The sequence below is a fragment of the Microtus pennsylvanicus genome, chromosome 10 (genome assembly GCF_037038515.1).
Source record: "Microtus pennsylvanicus isolate mMicPen1 chromosome 10, mMicPen1.hap1, whole genome shotgun sequence".
NCBI lineage: Eukaryota > Metazoa > Chordata > Mammalia > Rodentia > Cricetidae > Microtus > Microtus pennsylvanicus.
In genome coordinates, this window is record NC_134588.1 from 79,418,455 (window position 1) to 79,437,200 (window position 18,746).

At 51.9% G+C, this 18,746-nt stretch overlaps 1 protein-coding gene across 1 annotated transcript; it reads left to right on the forward strand.

Annotated features, from left to right (window-relative positions):
• The first annotated feature begins 693 nt into the window (after positions 1 to 693).
• Positions 694 to 4,905, forward strand: Sncg (synuclein gamma). Its single transcript, XM_075988717.1, has 5 exons — positions 694 to 931; positions 1,698 to 1,739; positions 2,065 to 2,192; positions 4,259 to 4,324; positions 4,610 to 4,905. The coding sequence occupies exons 1-5, from the start codon at positions 811 to 813 to the stop codon at positions 4,628 to 4,630; spliced, it is 378 nt and encodes a 125-aa protein (XP_075844832.1). The 5' UTR covers positions 694 to 810; the 3' UTR covers positions 4,631 to 4,905.
• Positions 4,906 to 18,746: the final 13,841 nt, after the last annotated feature.

Genomic DNA, 18,746 nt, shown 5'->3' on the forward strand with positions numbered 1-18,746 from the left:
CACGAGGGTGACCCTATCAAAGCCATTTCTACAGGACTCTGTTCTGGGCCTGGAGACAGAACGGTGGAAAGTGTCAGCCTCAGGAGATAGGGTGCCACCCACACTGTTGGCTGGGAAGTGGGGGGCAGGCCCTTCGTGCCTTCTCAGCACCGCTTGGTGCTGGGCTATGGGAACCAGCAGGTGGGTGGAAGCTCAGAGAAGGGAAGGAACTATGCTAGAAACACACAGCGTGTCACCCAGTCCATTGCAGGCATGGGGGAAACTGTGTGTTTCTCAGCTTTCCAACAGGTTTGACTGGAGCCCCAGGGTCAGGAGCATCCAGGATGCTGTGGGTAGCTGGACACCCAGAGTAGCCTGCAGGGTGGGCTCTTACCGGACAGGCCCTGACACCTGTCCAACCTGGGACACTGAGGCACAGGCCAAGATGCTTATCTTCTGCACACCACATCCAGGGCACAAGACCCCCGTGACTTCCCAAGGGTGAAGGAGGGACAATGATAGGTTAGGATATGTTCGGCCTCCTGCAAGCACCCCCTCCCCTGGGGTGACCGGAGTCAGCAGGGCAGAACTGGGCCAGAAGGGGCCCAGGCCCTGCTCTCTGGTGTCACCCCTGGGGCATGCTTTCTCCAGCCCGCCCTCCCTGCCCCCACCCCGCCCTGGGCTGGCCGGGTTCCAGCCAGCAGCCACAGCATCAATATTTCATCCACGTCAATAAGAGGGAGCAGCGGCGGCAGGGACAGCGGCTGCAGCCAGCACTTGCCAGCTCCGGTCCCTAGCTCGCAGCAGTCAGGTCCCATCCTTGCAACCACCATGGACGTCTTCAAGAAAGGGTTCTCCATTGCCAAGGAAGGTGTAGTGGGGGCTGTGGAGAAGACCAAGCAGGGAGTGACAGAAGCGGCTGAGAAGACCAAGGAAGGAGTCATGTATGTGGGTGAGTGTGGCAGTCGGGCGGGGCAGGGCGGGGCAGAGGGCTCCCTAATGTAGACCGGCTCCTACTACCTTCCTTCTGCTGAGTCCCCCCAGATTCGGGGGAGCATTTTGAGAGAGGTGAAACCCTGATTGTTGAGGCAGGGTCCCCCACACTCTGGAGAATATGCTCATATCCGTCTTTGGAACATTTGGGGGTGGGACTCTCAAGTCTTTAGGGCAGGATTTAGTGCCACTCAGACCACCTGAGTGTGTATGTACAAAAGCACGCACATGCCTGGGGTCGCCTACGCTTGGAGACCCAGAGACAGTGATCTGCTCAGGTGGACCCCCCCTTCTCCAATGGGAGCTGCTGCAGCCAAACTAGGCCACATGACCCCACTAGAGAAAAGGGGTAGGCTGTGGAGATGGGCCCCGGTTAAGCGTTCAACCCACCCCAGCTCTCTGGTCTCCCTCCAAAGAGGGGGCAGGGGTGGCCAAGCCTGTGACTCAGCTTTCTCTGCCCTGTTCAGCTCCCGCTTGAGGCCCGGGCCACACCCATGTGAGGCCCATAGACCCACCAGTGACCCTACCTCAGGCCTGATCTCCTTTGTCCCTTCTTCCTGTCCTGTCTCCTTCCCGTCTGTCTTCTGTCTTTCAGACATAGCAGGAAATGTTCATTGAAGGGGCTACTGTCCCCAGACAGCATCCTCATTCCCTCCTGCCCCGCCCCCACCCCAGGGTATCCAGCTATTCGCCCTGAATGCCTGAACACCTCTTCCCTCTGACAGGCACCAAGACCAAGGAGAACGTGGTACAAAGTGTCACCTCAGGTAAGGCGACCCACAATCAGGGACCCATGAATCCTGCCCTGTACCCAGGGCCCACACCTAGAGGCCTCCTTGTATCAGCTGGGACCCTAAGTTCCAGGTGACCCAAACTACTACATTCCCCAAAGATAAGCCAGAGCAGGCTCCTGTGCCCCCTGCCCCACCCCGCCCCTCCCTATCCATCACATTGTTGCTGCCCTAGTGTCAGAGAATGGCATGGAAATAACCAAAAGTCAGACATCCGAGCTCTGGGAAGGGGTGTTCTCCCCAACTCGGGAAGGCAGCGGTGGAGACGCTCAGGGCTGAGTTCAGCCCGGATCCTCCGCAGTGGCTGAGAAGACAAAGGAGCAGGCCAGTGCCGTCAGTGAAGCTGTGGTCACCAGCGTCAACACGGTGGCCAGCAAGACCGTGGAGGAGGCAGAAAACATCGTGGTCACCGCTGGGGTGGTACGCAAGGTGAGTCTGGCTCATGTCCTTTCCCTGGGCTCCCTGGCAACAGGAGACACTGTTGGGGAAGGAGCGTTAGACGCTGCTTGACGTTACAGGTAGCACTCATTGTGTGTGTTGGGGTGACATGCTGTTTTTACAACTGTTCATATCTGGAATCCTTTCCACACCCCTGGATTGGGGACTCGGGATTTGTTTTATGCACAAACACCCAAACCATGCCCAGCCCATCACTTTTGGAATATAGGAAATAAATTTTACAAGTGAATTCAGGGCCCTATATGGTGAAAGGCAGCCTTCTAGACAGGCTAAAACTTCCAAGCTACCACCATTTGTGGTGCAACCTCCATCGGTCTCAGGGTCTGACGGCTGCCTCCCCTTCAAGTGGTGGGGGGAACACTGCCCCCTTGTGGTAGACAAGCAGCAGGGCTCTGACGCCACCCTCTGCTGAAGTCTTTGTGTGAGCATGTGGGTTGTACGTGCGATGTAGGGATGGTGGAGATGAACACGGATGGGTATGCATGCGATGTATGCGTGTGTGGCAGGCAGCTGAACGATCAGGGCTCTCGGGCTCTCTAGGGATAGAGGCCAGAGGTAGGAGCTGTCTCAGCACTTGCCGGCCAGTAGCTCTGCTTTAAGCATTTTACACTTACCCTTTTTGCATGGGCTCCCACATTCCACAAAACAGGATGTGGAGAGAAAAGCCTAGAGAGTCTGGGTCGCGTGGTTAGCCTGTGTGAGCATGGAGCTTCCATGAGTGCCAGCTCCTGGGCTCTTGAAAGACTGAGCGTAGACTGTGGAGGGATGGGGGTTCCAGAATAGAGGTTGAGAGGAAGCTGAGTCCAAAGACTTGTTATCTTCAGCCCCCATACTTACAACAGGCCGTCCCAGTGGCGGAGCCCCAGGGTACCACACAGCCAATACTTCAGAAGTCTGCTCTGAGGAGGGGGTCAAACGGGAGGGGCCACCCACCCCAAACACTTGTTGCTGGGGTCAGCACAGGGTCTCTTGTCGCTGGAGTGTGCAGGCGCACCTCTGCAGGCTGTGTGACTTTGGAAAGAGATCCTATCCGGACCCGCAATTCCTTGTCTGAAATGGCACCATCTCACAGAACTGCGGGGGAAGGCAGAGAAAGGATGCCAGTAAGCATTTCTGCCAGGCACGCGGTAGGCACCCCAGGAAGCCTCTTTCCGAGCCCCTAGCAAGAAGGATCCTGGGAGCTCATTTCAGGCTACCCCTTGCTAAACGCCGAAGAAACTACTGAGCCCGCTGAGCGGTACCAAGGCATAGTCATTACCCGGTAACACCATACCTCACCCTACCAGTGACCTTCAGAAGAGCGCAGCATGGCCGTCTGGCCACTCATGCCATGGTGTTCAGGCGCCACTCTTGGGGTAGTATGCCCAGGCAAGCAGTCGCTTGCCCTTCATCCAAAGAGCCTGGCTCTGTATGATCCTGGCCGAAAGTTCTGCGACCTTTTGTCTCTCATTGTTTGGGTCCTGAGGTAACACAGGCTCTGAGAACGGACTTCGGACGGACCATCAGTTTTGTTCTAAACTCCCTGCTGTCTTGAGCATGTCAGCACATGCTGTGGAGAGAGAGGAGACAGAAGACAGGCCCGAGTCCAGAGCACGTCCAGAAGGCAGGAAGAGGGGCCTGGAGCAATCAGGAGCCCTGCCAACGTGTTGTGCTCTGAGGCCTTGAAGTAGTTTCTAGGTCCTGACCCCTATGCTCCGGGGTGCATACCACTATTCAGAGTGAGGGGGGTCATGTGATCCAAGGGTCTCTGCCCACTCCCAACCTTACTCCACATCTCCCAGACTTCCTCACTTAAGGAACCTAAGCCTGCTGGGAGGCAGGTACCTGTGACAGCTCTGTTTGTGGAAGATGAAGCTGGCTTGCAGGGTATCTGTACACTCGGAAGTCTTGGGAATCTGGCACATCCAGATGTTCTAAGGACGGTAAAACGATGAAAGGCCTCTGCTCATCTGTGAGACCCAGAAGGGAAGCCCTGGCAGCTGAGGGTCAGTGTATCTCTTCCCATAGCCTTGTGTCCCTTTTGCACCCCACTGTAGGAGGACTTGGAACAACCCGCGTCTGCCCAGGACCAGGAGGCCAAAGAGCAAGAGGAGGATGAAGAGGTAAGAGCAGGCCCCCCACGGCAAACCAGAAAGCTCTGGTGGAAACCTGAGTCACACAGACCTCCTTCATTTCTGAGTGGGAGACTTTCCACAGCCTCCCACAGGGACATGGGTGTGGCAGTCCTGGGCCTGAGTGCATAATCTCCTCATAAGTGATCCTTTCCTCGTGGTAATGGAGAACTGAGGGCCTGGAGCAGAGTGCAGGTCTCTCTCCCTCCCTCTCTTCCTCCCTCCCCCTCCCTTCTTCCATCTCTGCCTCCCTACCTCTCCTCCCTTCGCTGCCAGGCCAAGAGTGGAGGAGACTAGGAGACTGCCATCAGCCACAGAGGCCCAAGGGACACCCCCTCTACCTTGGATCCCGTCCCCACCTGGCACAATAAGTGCCCTACCTAAAGTGCCCTGCCGGTTGCCCACGTTCTCTGCGCCCCAGCAGAGTGCCACAAGCCTATCCACGCGCGCACGCTACTGCCAGCGCCAGCGCCCCCTGCTGGCTCCTTTTGCCCTTTGGTCCTCTGGATCCCAAAGATCAGATGCTGCTGTAATTTTTTTTTTTAAATGATTCCAATAAAACCTGAGCCCCATTCCCTCCCTTGCTTCTTCTCTGGGCTGCGCCATCACTCACGAAGCCCCTTGAACATCCCCGGGTGCACTTCAAGACATAGAGTTCTTCTGGAATCTGAACCTTCAGGAGCACTGTCCCCCTCCACAGCGCCACCGTCTTTAGCAGTTGGGTGGCCTTTCTCTCAGCTCCCCAGATAAGGGGCTGCTGACTCTGTCCACAGGAGCGCAACTGGACAGATCGGGTTTTAGCCTCGGCGCCCCTTTAGAGTGGATCCCACCACCTGCCTGATTCACTGTGTCTGAGGAAGCTCAGGTGGGCAGAGGGTGTGACTGTCTGTACAGTTTCAGTTAGTGTGCTACGTATGGGGCAGGGGCACCTTCCCGGGAACACGCTGACAACCAAAGGCACAGCAAAGAGAATGACCCTGAGACCCTTCCTGCCTGGCCCCAGGCATCTTCGGGCTGGTGGGTTTTCCTTTCCTGCCTAGCCAGGAGCCTACAGGGTAGCATTAACTAAAGAAAACGGTATGTTTGGGACTGGGAATATAGCTCAGTGGTAGAACGCTTGCCTACCAACCATGGGGCCATGGGTTCAGTGCAGAGGAATAAACACACACAGTTCGTGTGTATCATAGTTGGCCTCGAGAAGGAATTAAGGGACTGAGAGTTTAAACAATTTGTCCAACAGCACAGAGCTGAGACACATCAGGACTGGGCACAAACCAGATGGCCTTGTTCCAGAACCCCTTGACTCCACTCTCTGCCATGGCCTCCAGGGTGCTATGTCAGAGTCCCTACCCCATCAAAATTCCAGAACAGCCTGACTGGGATCCAGTACTAAGCTGTCCCATCCTTGTCTTGGACACTTAGATTGGGTTCTGAACTTTGAAGAGATTTGTCCAGACCTCCAATGCCAAAGCCAGAACTGGAGGCCACACTGGCCCGAGACATTTGTCTCTTACCCAGGGTGCAATGGGGAGCAGGGGTCAAGGACAGCCCTGTCAGCCTGCCCCTGAGCTCCTTATCTAGGTGGGTGAGCCTCAGGACCCGTTGCTGAGGAAGACAGAAAGAACTGAGGGTCGGTGGTCCCACGGATAGGAGGAAGAGGTAGAGGAGGCTGAGGGCAGGCAGGGTGTTTCTACAGACACCTCCTCCCCAGCTCACAAGTCTCCCGGAAGTAGTGCCCACCTGGGAGCTCTCCGGGCTGGAAGAGAAAGTGGAGGAACAGGTTAGCTTGGGTGATTGGGGCGGAAGACCTGGCCCTAGGAAGTCTCTCACCTCCCAGGCGTCTTCGCAGAGGTCTCTGCTCCCCCAACCCCTGTTCTGGACTCAAATGACAAGCATCAAGGTCAGCCTGCTCCAGGTTTACCCTTCTCCAGCTTCTAGACACCTGCAGTGTTCCCAGAAGTTCACCCCAGACACACACTCTGGACCAACTTTTGGAAAAAGAAAGGCCATGTCCTTTCTGACCTTGGACCTGAGCTTACTCAAGAAACCCACCACTGTCTGGCTTATGATTGAATTTTTTAAAAAAATATTTAGTGGTGGCTCATACCTTTAATCCTAGCATTTGGGAGGCAGAGGTAGGCGGATCTCTGTGAGTTCAAGATCAGCCTGGTCTACTGAGTGGGTTCCAGAACAGGCTACAAAAGCCTACAGAGAAGCCCTATCTTGACAAACCAAAAAAAAAAAAAAAAAGTAATTATATGTGCATGTGTGTATCTGAGTGTGGGCTTGTGCACACAAGTGCACTGCCCCCAGAGGTCAAAAGAGGGTGTCAAGCCCCTCAGAGCTGGAGTTACAGGCAGGTCAGAGCCACCCTTTACAGATGCTGGGACCACAGTTTTTGATTCTCTGAAAGAACTACTGAGCCATCTCTCCACACACCTCTCCCTTTAAATTTAGCCTTGTTTATTTTTTATGACAGAGTCTCACTGTGTAGCTCTGGTTGTTCTGGAACTAGCTGTGTAGACCAGGTTAGTCTCCAACTCGCAGAATTTGCCTGCCTCTCTCTGCCTCTTGAGTGGTGGGATTAAAGGCATAGCCACCACACCCATGATTTGCTTTTATTTTCTGTACAAGACTGTCACCCAGTCTGGTAAAAAGTGGCCTTGAACTCCTGGCCCTCCTGTCTCCACCTCTCTCTGTTGAAAGGCAAAGGGCACCACCGTGAACTTGCAGCCTCCTGCCTCCACCTCCCAAGCCCTGAGGTCATGTGCAGCTGTTTTGGGGTATTTTGGGTTTTGTTCTTGTTTTGCTTTTTGAGTCAGGGTTTCACTCAGTAGCCCAGGTTAGCCTCTGACTTGCACTGATCCTTCCTGACTTAGTCTCCTACATGCTGGAATTACAGATAAGAACCAATTACACTGGGCTTTAAATGGTTAATTTATTTTTATTTTATGTGCATTGGTGTTTCATCGGAAAGTATGTCCATGTGAGGAAACCAGGTCCTGCAGAGCTGGAGTTACAGACAGCTGTGAGCTGCCATGTGGGTGCTGGGGATTGAACCTGGGTCCTCTGGAAGAGCAGTCAGTGAGCCCCTTTAGTTGACTTTAACCATCATAAATTTGGGGCCAGCAGGATGGTTCAGGGGATAGAGTGCTTGCTGCTGAGTCTAACGACCTGAGTTCAATCCCTGGAACTGCAAGGGGGAGAGAGATAACTGATTCCTGCAAGTGCTCCAGCCTCCACGTTCACAATGTGGGACACCTGTGTGCACACGCACGAGCTCTCACACACAAACAAATGCAGAATAATTTTTTTTTGAGACAGTTTCTCTTTGTAGTCCTGGCTACCCTGGAACTCACTCTGTAGACCAGGCTGACCTTGAACTCACACAGATTCATCTGTCTCTGCTTCCTGAGTGCTGGAATTAAAGGCCTGTGCCACCACTGCCAGATAAAATAAACACTCTTTCAATATTTTTTTTTAATGTCACTGTCTGGGCAGTGGTAGTGCACACCTTTAATCCCAGTACTTGGGAGGCAGAGGCAGGAGGTTCTTTGAGTTTGAGACCAGCCTGGTTTATGGAGTGAGTTCTAGGACAGGCAGGTCTACACAAGAGAAACCCTATCTTGGAAAAAGAAAACAAACAAACAAAATATCACTAATGGAGACCAGGAGAGGTGAATAACTCTACTTGCTGAGCTTAGGAGACAGCGGCTCCAGGCCGACAGGGTTAAAGGGAGGTCTTGTCCTGAAATAGGAAGTGAATTAAGGAAGTCACTAAACACATAAATTGCATAGTAGTTCTTTTCCTGCTTTCTGCACATATACCTCTGCCACATGGGTCGTGATGACGACAGTCACCTAGGCTACTTCACTGGGCCTGTCAATATCTTAAGGGTAGTGGCATAGGTTACCTTAGCCTTGGGGTCCTGCTTCACTATGCAGATAGGCACTTAGTTAAGGGATGTTTGTTTAGAACTGGCAGTAAAAACTGACGTACACTAGGTCCATCTCCTCCCAGTTCAGAGCTGAAAACATCAAGATAAGCAGAACTGCGGGAGGTGGGGGATTGGGGAGCAGTGCACACTCCTTTCATCGCAGCACTCAAGAGGCAGAGGCAGGAGGATCTCTGTGAGTTCGAGGCCAGCCTGGTCTACAGAGCAAGTTCCTGGACAGCCAGGCTGTTGCACAAAGAAACCCTGTCTACAAACAAACAAACAAACCCCAAAAATTCACAAACAAAACAAACAAATGAGCAGCCCAGGGCCTTCCTGCCCTCTGCCTAGCCGGTGGGACTGGGTGACCTGTGGCAGACACTTTCCTTTGCTTGACACAGAGGAACAGAAAGTCTCCCTTTGGGGTTTGATTTACCCTCCCTATCTATCCTGGTTGGATCCCAGGGTCCTTGGGGGGGGGTGGCACACAGCCACCCTGCAGTGCCAGAGCCGGTGGGTAGAGACAGGCGTTCTTTACCAGGTCCCAAGTTTACCCATTGCACTAGATTTGAGTCCTGATGGGAGAGGTTGAGGAAAACCCTACCGACCTTCCTGCCTCAGTTTCCTTCTATAAACTCATGTCATCCCAGCTCACGATATGATTCTAAAAGTTACACAAGAGACTGCAAAGACTGTGTGCATGTGTGTGAGCATGCTCTCGAAATGCTCAATAAACACACACACACACACACACACACACACACACACACACACACACACACACACAAACCTGTTACCATTAGTATTGACTCCAGTTCTGAGCTCCCAGGATGACCAGCTGCAGCCCCCAGCTGAGGAGGAAGGAGCCCAGTCCACTGGCTGAGTAGACTCCTGGATCCCTCCTCTAGCCCTTCTGCCTTCCTGAGTCGTGTTTCCCACTCGACTTAGAGCTTTTCCTTCCCTTTGAGGAACCCTCAGGGAAGTACCCCCCTTACTCCCTAGTCTCCCCTCCCCCGCAAAGCCCAGTAATCTGCCTGCTGACCTGCTCCTGCCCTCCCTCCTCAGGGTGAACTGGCTCAGGGCTACTTAAAAATCAGGCCGGCGATGGTGGCGCATGCTTTTAATTCAGGAGGCAAAGGTAGGCCGATCTCCGAATTCGAGGCCAACCTGTTTTACAGAGAGAGTTCCAGGACAACCAGAGCTACAGGCAGAGAAACCCTGTCTCGAACCCCGCCCCCACCCCCGCCCCCAGCGAGGGCAGTACAAAAGACCTGGAGCAGCAGGTAGAAGACGCCCAGGGTGCCAGGGAGTGGAGCCCTACCTGAACATCAGTGGGTCCACCCTTCTAGGCCACACCAGCGGGGGCCGCAGTTATCTGCAGTGTGGAATCTTTGGACTTTGTCTACCTGAGACGGAGGTGCCATCGGACACCCACCTGGGCCAGTGCTTTGGGGGTTGATGGAGCCCATCTGAGGAGGTGCCAAGCACAGCTTCCCTCATACATCAGGCTGTGGTAAAAGGTCCGCTGAGATGGACCTCAGCCTACTGAAAGACCTCCACCTGCTGGCCTTCCAGCCCAGGGCAGATGGGACTAAGACGGACTTCAGGAGTAGGGCTCATTGTCTTTCTGGCCTAAGGCAAGGGACTTCATGTTATTGACATGGAGCTAAGGACACAAACTTTTTGTTCCAACGAGTGGAGAGAGTGAGACACCACAGAAAAGTCCCACGGTGTTAGGGGTGGAGGGTGAGGGAGAAGGGTTCACACTCCTCAGAGGCTCCAACCCTGGCTCAGTGTTAGCCGCTCTGCCCTCAACGACTAGAAAGTGGGGTCCCTGGGGAGCATACTTTAACCAGATTTAACTCTGCAGAGCAATGGATCCCCAGGGCACTGCCTTTACTGCGTCCCACTTCCTTTCCCAGGCTTGGACGGCGCTGCCAGGCGCCCATGAACCAGGCTGTTAACCAGCCTCTGACAAAGCGAGCAAAGACTTCAGCCATCAGCAGTGAGGAGACTGGGCACTTCTTTCCGGTCTGGGATCTGCAGAACTTGGCCCGGAGCTCTGCTCAACTGGTGCCTCCTTGATCTGCCCTTAATTAAAGCTCCTATTATCCTTCTTTTGGGTTCAGTGATGTAGCCAAGCGAGGCCCAGCTCTTTGGCGCCGTTAGGGGCGGGGTTTCCCATCCTCTCCGCCGCCTTACTACTCATTAGCTCCCCAAATCAAAGTTTCCCTTGCTTTGGGAAGCAAGTTGCACCTAGGATGGGGATACCCCGTCCCCTAATCCTTTGAGGACTCCTCTCTGAAGCGAGACGAGGTGCTGAAGAAGGCTGGGAGAGGGGGGCGGGCGCCTGCGAGGACCCTGGGCGGCGGGAGGCGGTGCGGGACCGCGGCAGCTGCGCATCGGGCCACACCCTGCGGTGACTCACCAAGGGGGAATTGCTCGGTGTTTTGATCGCGGCCGCCAGGCGGAGCCCTGACTCCAAAGAAGGAAGCAAACGTGCAGAAGGGCCTGGCCGGTGACCTGGGAGTGCAACGACGAGAGGCACAGTGTGTTTATGCGAATGCGCCCAACCTCCCTTAAACTCCCTATTCTTCTAGAACTAACTAGGAACTTCTGGTCCAGAACGAAGCTAGACATTTTCTTCCGGCAAGTTACAGATGGAGTAGGGATCCTGCAAAGCCAGCTCCCTCCCAACTCTCAACACGTGTCCACGCACGGGACCTCAGCTTGGGCGCGCCCTGCTGCCAAGTGACTCACAGACACCGCAGGGTGAGGCTACACCCAAGCATCCATTCATCAGAAACACTGCCACACCCCAGGGGACCTCTGCTTGCCTCTTTTCCCATCTCCTGACATTTATGCAGTTATTGTCGTCGCCCACAGTAGTACCTTCTCCCAAATGGTGCACAAAGGTTTATCACTTCAGCCAAAACCAAACAAACAAACAAAAAACAAGGACCACGCCCTTCCTAGTTCTGCAGGAGCGGAGATTAGGAAAAAACAGCCTCCTATACAAACTGGCCCCAGGCTGCCATTCACAACCACCCTGTTGCCTCTTCCATTCTCACTCAGGGTTGCCTCCATACTTGGATTCATATGGTTGACTGTTCCCCCAAAGAAGGTGTTCCCAAGTGTGCAAAATGAGATGGTACAGTTACCTCCAGCTCAAAGGGAAGGCCCTTTAAGAGACACTTCAAGCTGTCTGAGGGCTTCTGGCATCTCTGTAAGAACTCACTTACAGGACTGGGTCATGAGACAGTTGGGACCACACTAAGAAACTGATGAGCTTGAGTCTTCAATGCCCCCTTGTCTTTCTGTTGTTCATCCTTGCCCAGCGTTACGCAGGCATAAACTCCAGGGGCTCATGTCCACTGCCTCTTACCTGTTCTGCTTTAGGCATGGGTGGGGGACAGCTCTTGCTAGGAGGGGAGGGGGGAAGTCAAGCCTGTGGGACCAGGTGTTGTGCTTTTCTGTTGCTTTAAGGGACAAGCCACGCCCACTTTCATTACCTCTTGGGCCCTTCCTTTTCTGCTTCCTTGACATGCTTTTTATTATAAGGAAGACCTGGGAATGTTATGGTTTTGGTCCCTTTAAGAGACAAGCCACACCCATTCCCCTTCCCATCCGCTGAGGCAGGCTGATCTTCAGCTTCCGGCCTGAGCTTGCTCTCTTTTCCATTTTCCTCTCGGAGAGGAAGCTTCGCTTCTGCCTCTCTACCCACTTCTCTGCTTGTCCCTTCTCTGTCTCTTTCTCCTCTTCTCTCTCTCTCTCTCTCTCTCCCTCTCCCCCCTCTCTCTCTGTACCCCCCCTTCACCCTTCCTCCTCCATAACCCCCTGAATAAACATTCAACCTCACCCTGCATGTCCTGTCTATCCATGTTTCTGTCTTCTGCCCATCTGCCATGTGTCTCCCTGCCTGGAACCAGCCATTGCTCGGGGACCAGCAGCCTACTCTGCCTGGGGCCCACTGCCTGCTGCCGCATGGCCCACCACCACTGCTCTGAGACCAGCAGCCATTTCTGCCTGGGACTGGCTGCTCCCAGAGCCTGCTGTCTGCAGCCACATGGCCCGCCACCACCACCGCTCGGGCTGCCGCTCTGGGACCGGCAGCCATTTCTGCCTGGGACTGGCTGCTCCCAGGGCCCACTGCCTGCCACCACATGGCCCGCTGCCAGCATTTGGGACCTACAGCATTTCTGCTGCCTACTGCCGCAGGGATCTTGGAGCATTTTTAAAAAAGAACAACACCAGGGGGGTCTAGAAAAGGCTTTTTTTTATGATCTTAAAAGAAATAAGGGGGCCAGGGGCATAATAATGCACCTGTCTTTAATAATAATGGTGGCACATGCCTTTACTCCCAGGACTGGGGAGGCAGAGGCAGGCAGATCTTTGTAAGTTCAAGGCCAGCCTGGTTAGTTCCCAGAGAGCTAGGACACCTGTTATACAAAGAATCCCTATCTCAAAAAAGAAAAGAAGCCAGGCAATGGTGGAGCATGCCTTTAATCCAACACTTGGGAGGCAGAGGCAGGCGGATCTCTATGAGTTCGAGGCCAGCCTGGTCTACAAGAGCTAGTTCCAGGACAGGCTCTAAAGCTACAGAGAAACCCTGTCTTGAAAAAAAACAACAACAACAAATAAAAACAAAACAAAAGAAACAAAGGAACAAGGAAAGAAATGACCCCACCTTTCTTATGAACGTTATAGCTTGGAATAGTTCCTAGAACTGCGGTGAGCACCGGCAATCCAGGACACAAAGGGGGAGGCTACCTCACTGATCAGGATAGCAGGAGTGGAGCCCTCTGTGCTGTCTGGAGTCCTCTATCCAATCCCCAGCTCCTGCCAATTCTGTAGCAGCCACTGTTCTGGCTGAAGATCCATTTTTGAACTAGGGTTTCTGTTCCAATAGATTCTGTTGACCAGAAAGCTAAGTCTTCTCCATGCTACGTGCACTCCAAAGCCAGGCACTCGCCACCCAGCTCTCTCTCAGGTGTCCCCTTCCTCTCTGTCTCAATCCCACATCATTCCCTTTAGTTCCTTTCCGGAGACCATCAGGTCAAGCTCTTCTTCGGGGGGCCATTGTCCCCACACTCTCCTTTTGGCATCTGCAATTCACTCACAAGCGACGCTTGCCTAGCTGCATCTGGTTCTTCCTTGGTTCTCCTCTCAGTTTGGCAGAGCACATACACGTGCACGAATGCACACGCACACACATGCACATGCTCCCTCCCCCCCAACACATGTGTACAGCCATGTGGCTGCAGGTGCCTGAGGAAGCCAGAGGCAGCAGATCCCCCAGGAGGTCATGAGCTGAGTGAGGACAAGGGTGCTGGGACCTGAGCTTTTGTCCTCTGCAAGAGCATCACTCATTCTTAACTGCTCTGCAGCCAAAGCCATGTATGTATGTATGTGTGTATGCATGTATGTGTTTATGTGTTTACATGTTTATTTACTTATTTTGAGACAGAACCTCACTATGTAGCTTGGGCTGTTATTTAACTCTCCACGCTCCTAAACTTCAACCTCCCCAGTTCTGGGTTACAAATAGCTGGCAACTTCCCAGTCTTGAGGTCCCCCACCCCCCCAGACAGCAAACAGGCCAGAGCAGAATTCCCTACTTCCCAGTCTCCCTTCCTCCCCTTTCTTCCCTGTAGCTCTCTCTTTTCTGCTTGGTGAAAACCAGACTTACATTCCAGTGCCCAACCCTGAGCCACTCCTTTGTTTTTGGCTTAGATCTACCAATGGAGATAGTAAAAGCTTCCAGTCAGTCCTTTGGCTGAAGTACTTTCTGCTGTCTCTCGATTGGTTGGAGTCAGTTCTCCAGAAGTGTTCTCAAGACTGAAACAATGATAAGATATCTGGGATCTGAGTAAAGGGCCCACAGAGACTTATACTATTCCAGTAGGTATGGCATTTTCTATTTTTAAAAATGTGAAAATCAAAGTTGAAAAAGAAAGGCGGGGCTGTAAGAGAGATGGGTCTGCAGTCAGAGCCCTCGCTGCTCTTGTGGAGAGCCTGGGTTTGGTTCCCAGCGCCCACGTGGTGCTCACAGTCCTGTAGAACGCCATCCAGTTCCAGGAGATCCAGTGCCCTTTCTTGGCTCCAAGAACACTGCATACACAGGGTACACATACATGTGCATACATGCAGGCAAAGCCCTTACACACACACACACACACACACACACACACACAGACACACACACACACACACACACACACACACACACACGTAAGCCTTCCTGGGTGGAAGGGGCTATGTACCTCACACATGCTAGACACAGATTCTACCACTAAGTTACATTACTCCTTTATCCTGAGTAGGGAACTCTCACTAAAAACCTCAAGACAAGGTTTCTCTGTAGCTTTGGAGCCTGCCCTGGAACTAGCTCTTGTAGACCAGGCTGGCTTCGAACTCACAGAGATCCGCCTGACTCTGCCTCCAGTGGATTAAAGACATGCGCCACCCCCAGGCTAGGAACTTATTTTGTATCCTAGGGAGGCCTTGACTTTGCTGCTCCAGCCTCAGCCTCTTACAAAGCAGCTGGAAATAGAGGCCCAGGCCCTGAGACCTGGATGTCCTGAGTTTTTAACGGGTTGGGTATGAGCAGGAGATAATTGAGCTCCCTGGTCATCCCCCTCCCTAACTGCCTTTTGTTTTTTGCTATGCACACTCTCTCCTGTAACAGTGCCCTCGACAGCAAAAGCCTCGTTCATTCATCTGCTTCTACTGTGTACTCACACACACCCCTCTCCAAAGGTTCTTACCAGCCTTGAACCCCGAGACCTCCACCTGCATCTGGCTACATAAAACCCTATTTCTAAACAACAACATGTTTCCCCACCCCCAGTAACAGTCATATATAGGCAATTTCTGCCCTATCCAGGTATGAAGAACAGAAGAGCCAGTCTGGCCGGAACTGGAATTGAGCCTGCGCAGTGAGACAAAACTGTGTCCTCTAGTAACCTTTAAGGAGAATTCCCTATCTATCGCTTTCTGTTGAGGTATAATTGGGCACGCATATAATTAAAATAAGATGCATTATGGATGGGATATGTTCAGTAAGAAAACAATATATTGCCTAATCTATCAATCAAAGTAGAAACTACAGCCTACTAACCTCTCCTGAACCCCATAAAAGGAAGCCCCAAACAATGACCCTTGAGTCGTTTCGCTCTTGGGGTGCGATGCCAGTTTGAACAGTGTGTCTCTCTTTCATCTGCTCTATCCCTTTGATCCACACACACTGATCTTGCTTCATGTGCAAATCCTCAGAGCTGCAAATCCTGGAAACGCTTGACCCGGACTGGGACAACCGGGAACATCCACTGCTAATAGTATTGATCTTGGCAAATACACATTACAGTAAGCCTTGTTTTGAACTAAACACCCACTAAGACCAGGTTAAAAGTCAAAATGGAGCTGGGTAGTGATGGCACATGCCTTTAATCCCAGCACTCCGGAGGCAGAGGCAGAGGCAGGCAGATCTCTGTGAGTTCGAGGCCAGCCTGGTCTACAGATCAAGTTCCAGGACAGACTCCAAAGCTACACAGAGAAACCCTGTCTCAATAAACAAAACAAAACAAAACAAAAAATCAAAATGGAGGGCCGGGTGTGACGGCACATGCCTTTAATCCCAGCGCTTGAGAAGCAGCCAGAGGCAGGAGGCAGGAGGGTCTCTGTAAACTCGGGGACAGCCTAGTTCACATAGTGAGTTTCAGGGTTGCCAGTGCTGTGCAGAGAGACCCTGGCTCAAAAAACAAAAACAAACTAACAAAAAAATCAAAATGGAGTCACCCAAGCTCAAGTCAGAACACCACCAAGACTAAACTCTTCTGTTTTTCTCTCTCTCTCCTGGATGCCTGGACTAGAGCCCAGTTACCAAACAGGCCAGTTTCAATTGGCAAGCCTCTGCCTTAATCCTTCCACAGAGGCAACCTGAAATAACCTGTCGTTCACTAATTATTATAGGGTGTAAAATGGTTGGATTTTCAGCTTGGGGTTTTCGTTTGCTTGTTGTTTTGAAACGGGGGCTTCTGTGCTCCAGGCTGGCCTATAGTTGAGGATGACCTTGGATACCTGACCTTTCTTGCCTATACCTGAGTGCTGCAATTATAGGTACCTGCCACCATGTCTGGCTTATGTTGTGCGGGGATGTGGACTCGGTGCTTTATACATGGGAGGCAAGTCTTCTACCAGCTGAGCCACACCCCCAGCACAGGTCTGCATTTGGCTTTTGTAGATGCCATATACAAGTGAGACCATTCAATGTTTGCCTTTCTACACTTTGATTATTTCACTTAGCATAATATCCAAGTCCTTGTTACTGCAAATGACAGTTTTCTATTAAAGCAGAATTGCATTGTACGTATGTACTGAACTGTTGCCGGCCACTTTTTGGTTGCTTGGTTTTGTTTGTTTGTTGTTTGTTTGTTTTCTTGAGACTAGGTCTCCTGTAACCAGTGCTAGCTTTGAACTCACAACATAGCTGAGGCTGACCTTGAGCTGCTGCTGCTCCTGCTTCTGCCTGTGAAGTCCGGGAGTCCGGGACTGCTAGCAAGCACCACCACACCTAGCTCCGTCACTCTTTGTTGATGGACATCTGGCTGCTCCCAGATCTTGGCTGTTGTGACTAACCCTGAAGTGAGCATCATAGTGTGGGTATTTCTTTGAGACACCGCTTTCATTTCCTTTGGGTATGTGACCAGAAGAAGATGCACTGGGTCCTATAGAACTTTGTACTGTTTTCAGTATTTCAAGGGGTCACCATACCGTTTCTCACCACAGTGGTACGAACTTACATCCTCCTCCCAGAGTGTCTGGAGGTCTATATTTCTTGTGTTCTGTTTTGTTTTGTTTTTTAGTGGTTTAGTGTGTTTGGGGTGTGGGGCGGGGCCGGGTGTGAGGATTGAGTCCAAGCCTTGTGCTCCACTGAGCTTACTCAGCTCTCTCTCTCTCTCTCTCTCTCTCTCTCTCTCTCTCTCTCTCTCTCTCTCTCTTTTCCTCCCTCCCTCTCTGGCAGAGGGGTGTGTATGGGGCTTCACTTTGTAGCCCAAACTGTCCAGAAACTCATGGCCTCCCTAGTCTTGGGTCAGAGCTGTGGGCTATCATGGTTTATTTTTCTTATGAGACAGGGTTTCTCTTAGCTTTGGAGCCTGGAACTAGCTCTGTAGACCAGGCTGGTCTTGAACTCACAGAGATCTGCCTGTCTCTGCCTCCTGGGTGCTGGGATTAAAGGCGTGCGCCACTACCGCCTAACCCCGTTGGGCTTCTTATGGTCCTCATCTCTGCTTTGCCTGTTACATCTCCACCTCTCTGTCTTACTCCTCGCCTCTGTAAGACCCTTCACACCACTCCTATTGGGGGGGCCACCTCACCTCAGAATTCTGATATTTCTGATTGACAGACTTTTTTCATCACTATTATTGTTTATTAAGCATCTTCTGTTCTTTTTGAAATCCATGTTGAAAGACTGGGTGATAATTTTCCTGTGCCTTCTCTGAACTGAGCTTTTCTGGTGGGATTTACTTATGTGGAATGTGATTTTAGTATGCTTTTTCATAGTTAAAAACCAGTGGGCTTAGCTGGACAGTGGTGGTGCACGCCTTTAGTTATAGCACTTGAGAGTCAGAGGCAGGCAGATCTTTGAGTTCAAGGACAGCCTGGTCTTCAAGCGTCTTTCAGATTGATGAGATGGCTCCATAGGAAAAGGTACTTTCCCCCAACCCTGATGAACACACACGCACCAAATAAGTAAAGTAACACATTTTGAGACGGGTACAATGGCACATGCCTGCAGTCCATGCTCCCGGAAAGCTGAGGTACAGAGATCATGTTAACCTTGGAATTTGGAGCTAGCCTCGGCTGCGTCATGAGACCTCGCCTAAAAAAATATTTTCACTGTTAAGCAGACAAAAGTAAGATATAAAAGTGCATATAGTGCCGGGTGGTGGTGGCGCACACTTTTAATCCCAGCACTCGGGAGGCAGAGGCAGGCGGATCTCTGTGAGTTCAAAGCCAGCCTGGTTTACAAGAGCTAGCTCCAGGACAGGTTCCAAAGCTACAGAGAAACCCTGTCTCGAAAAACAAAAACAAAAAATGCGTATAGTATGCTTGCTATATGTGCTGTAAGAAACCATACAAGTCTGTCTTGTTTTTTCAAAAACTGAGAACATTGGTGACCTACAGGGGGCAGTAGAGAGGAAGGGAAGAAGCAAATACAGAGGAAAGCCATAACAAGGTAGTAGAGCTAGGGAGACAATCTTTTTCCCCACCTCATCTCTCTCTCTCTCTCTCTCTCTCTCTCTCTCTCTCTCTCTCTCTCTCTCTCTCTCTCTCTCTCCGTCTCTGTGTCTCTCTGATACTAGGTAAAATAGTGAAAACAAACTAGAATGTTGGGGGACAGGACCCCAAAGTGGAACAGAAACGTTAACAAAGGAACCAAATTCTATTACAAATAACTGCCAGAAATGGCGGCG

Coding starts and splice junctions, on each gene's coding strand:
- Sncg (XM_075988717.1), top strand. CDS start 811: ATGGACGTCTTCAAGAAAGGGTTCTCCATTGCCAAGGAAGGTGTAGTG. Junction 1,740..2,064: donor GGTACAAAGTGTCACCTCAG/GTAAGGCGACCC, acceptor GATCCTCCGCAG/TGGCTGAGAAGACAAAGGAG. Junction 2,193..4,258: donor CCGCTGGGGTGGTACGCAAG/GTGAGTCTGGCT, acceptor ACCCCACTGTAG/GAGGACTTGGAACAACCCGC.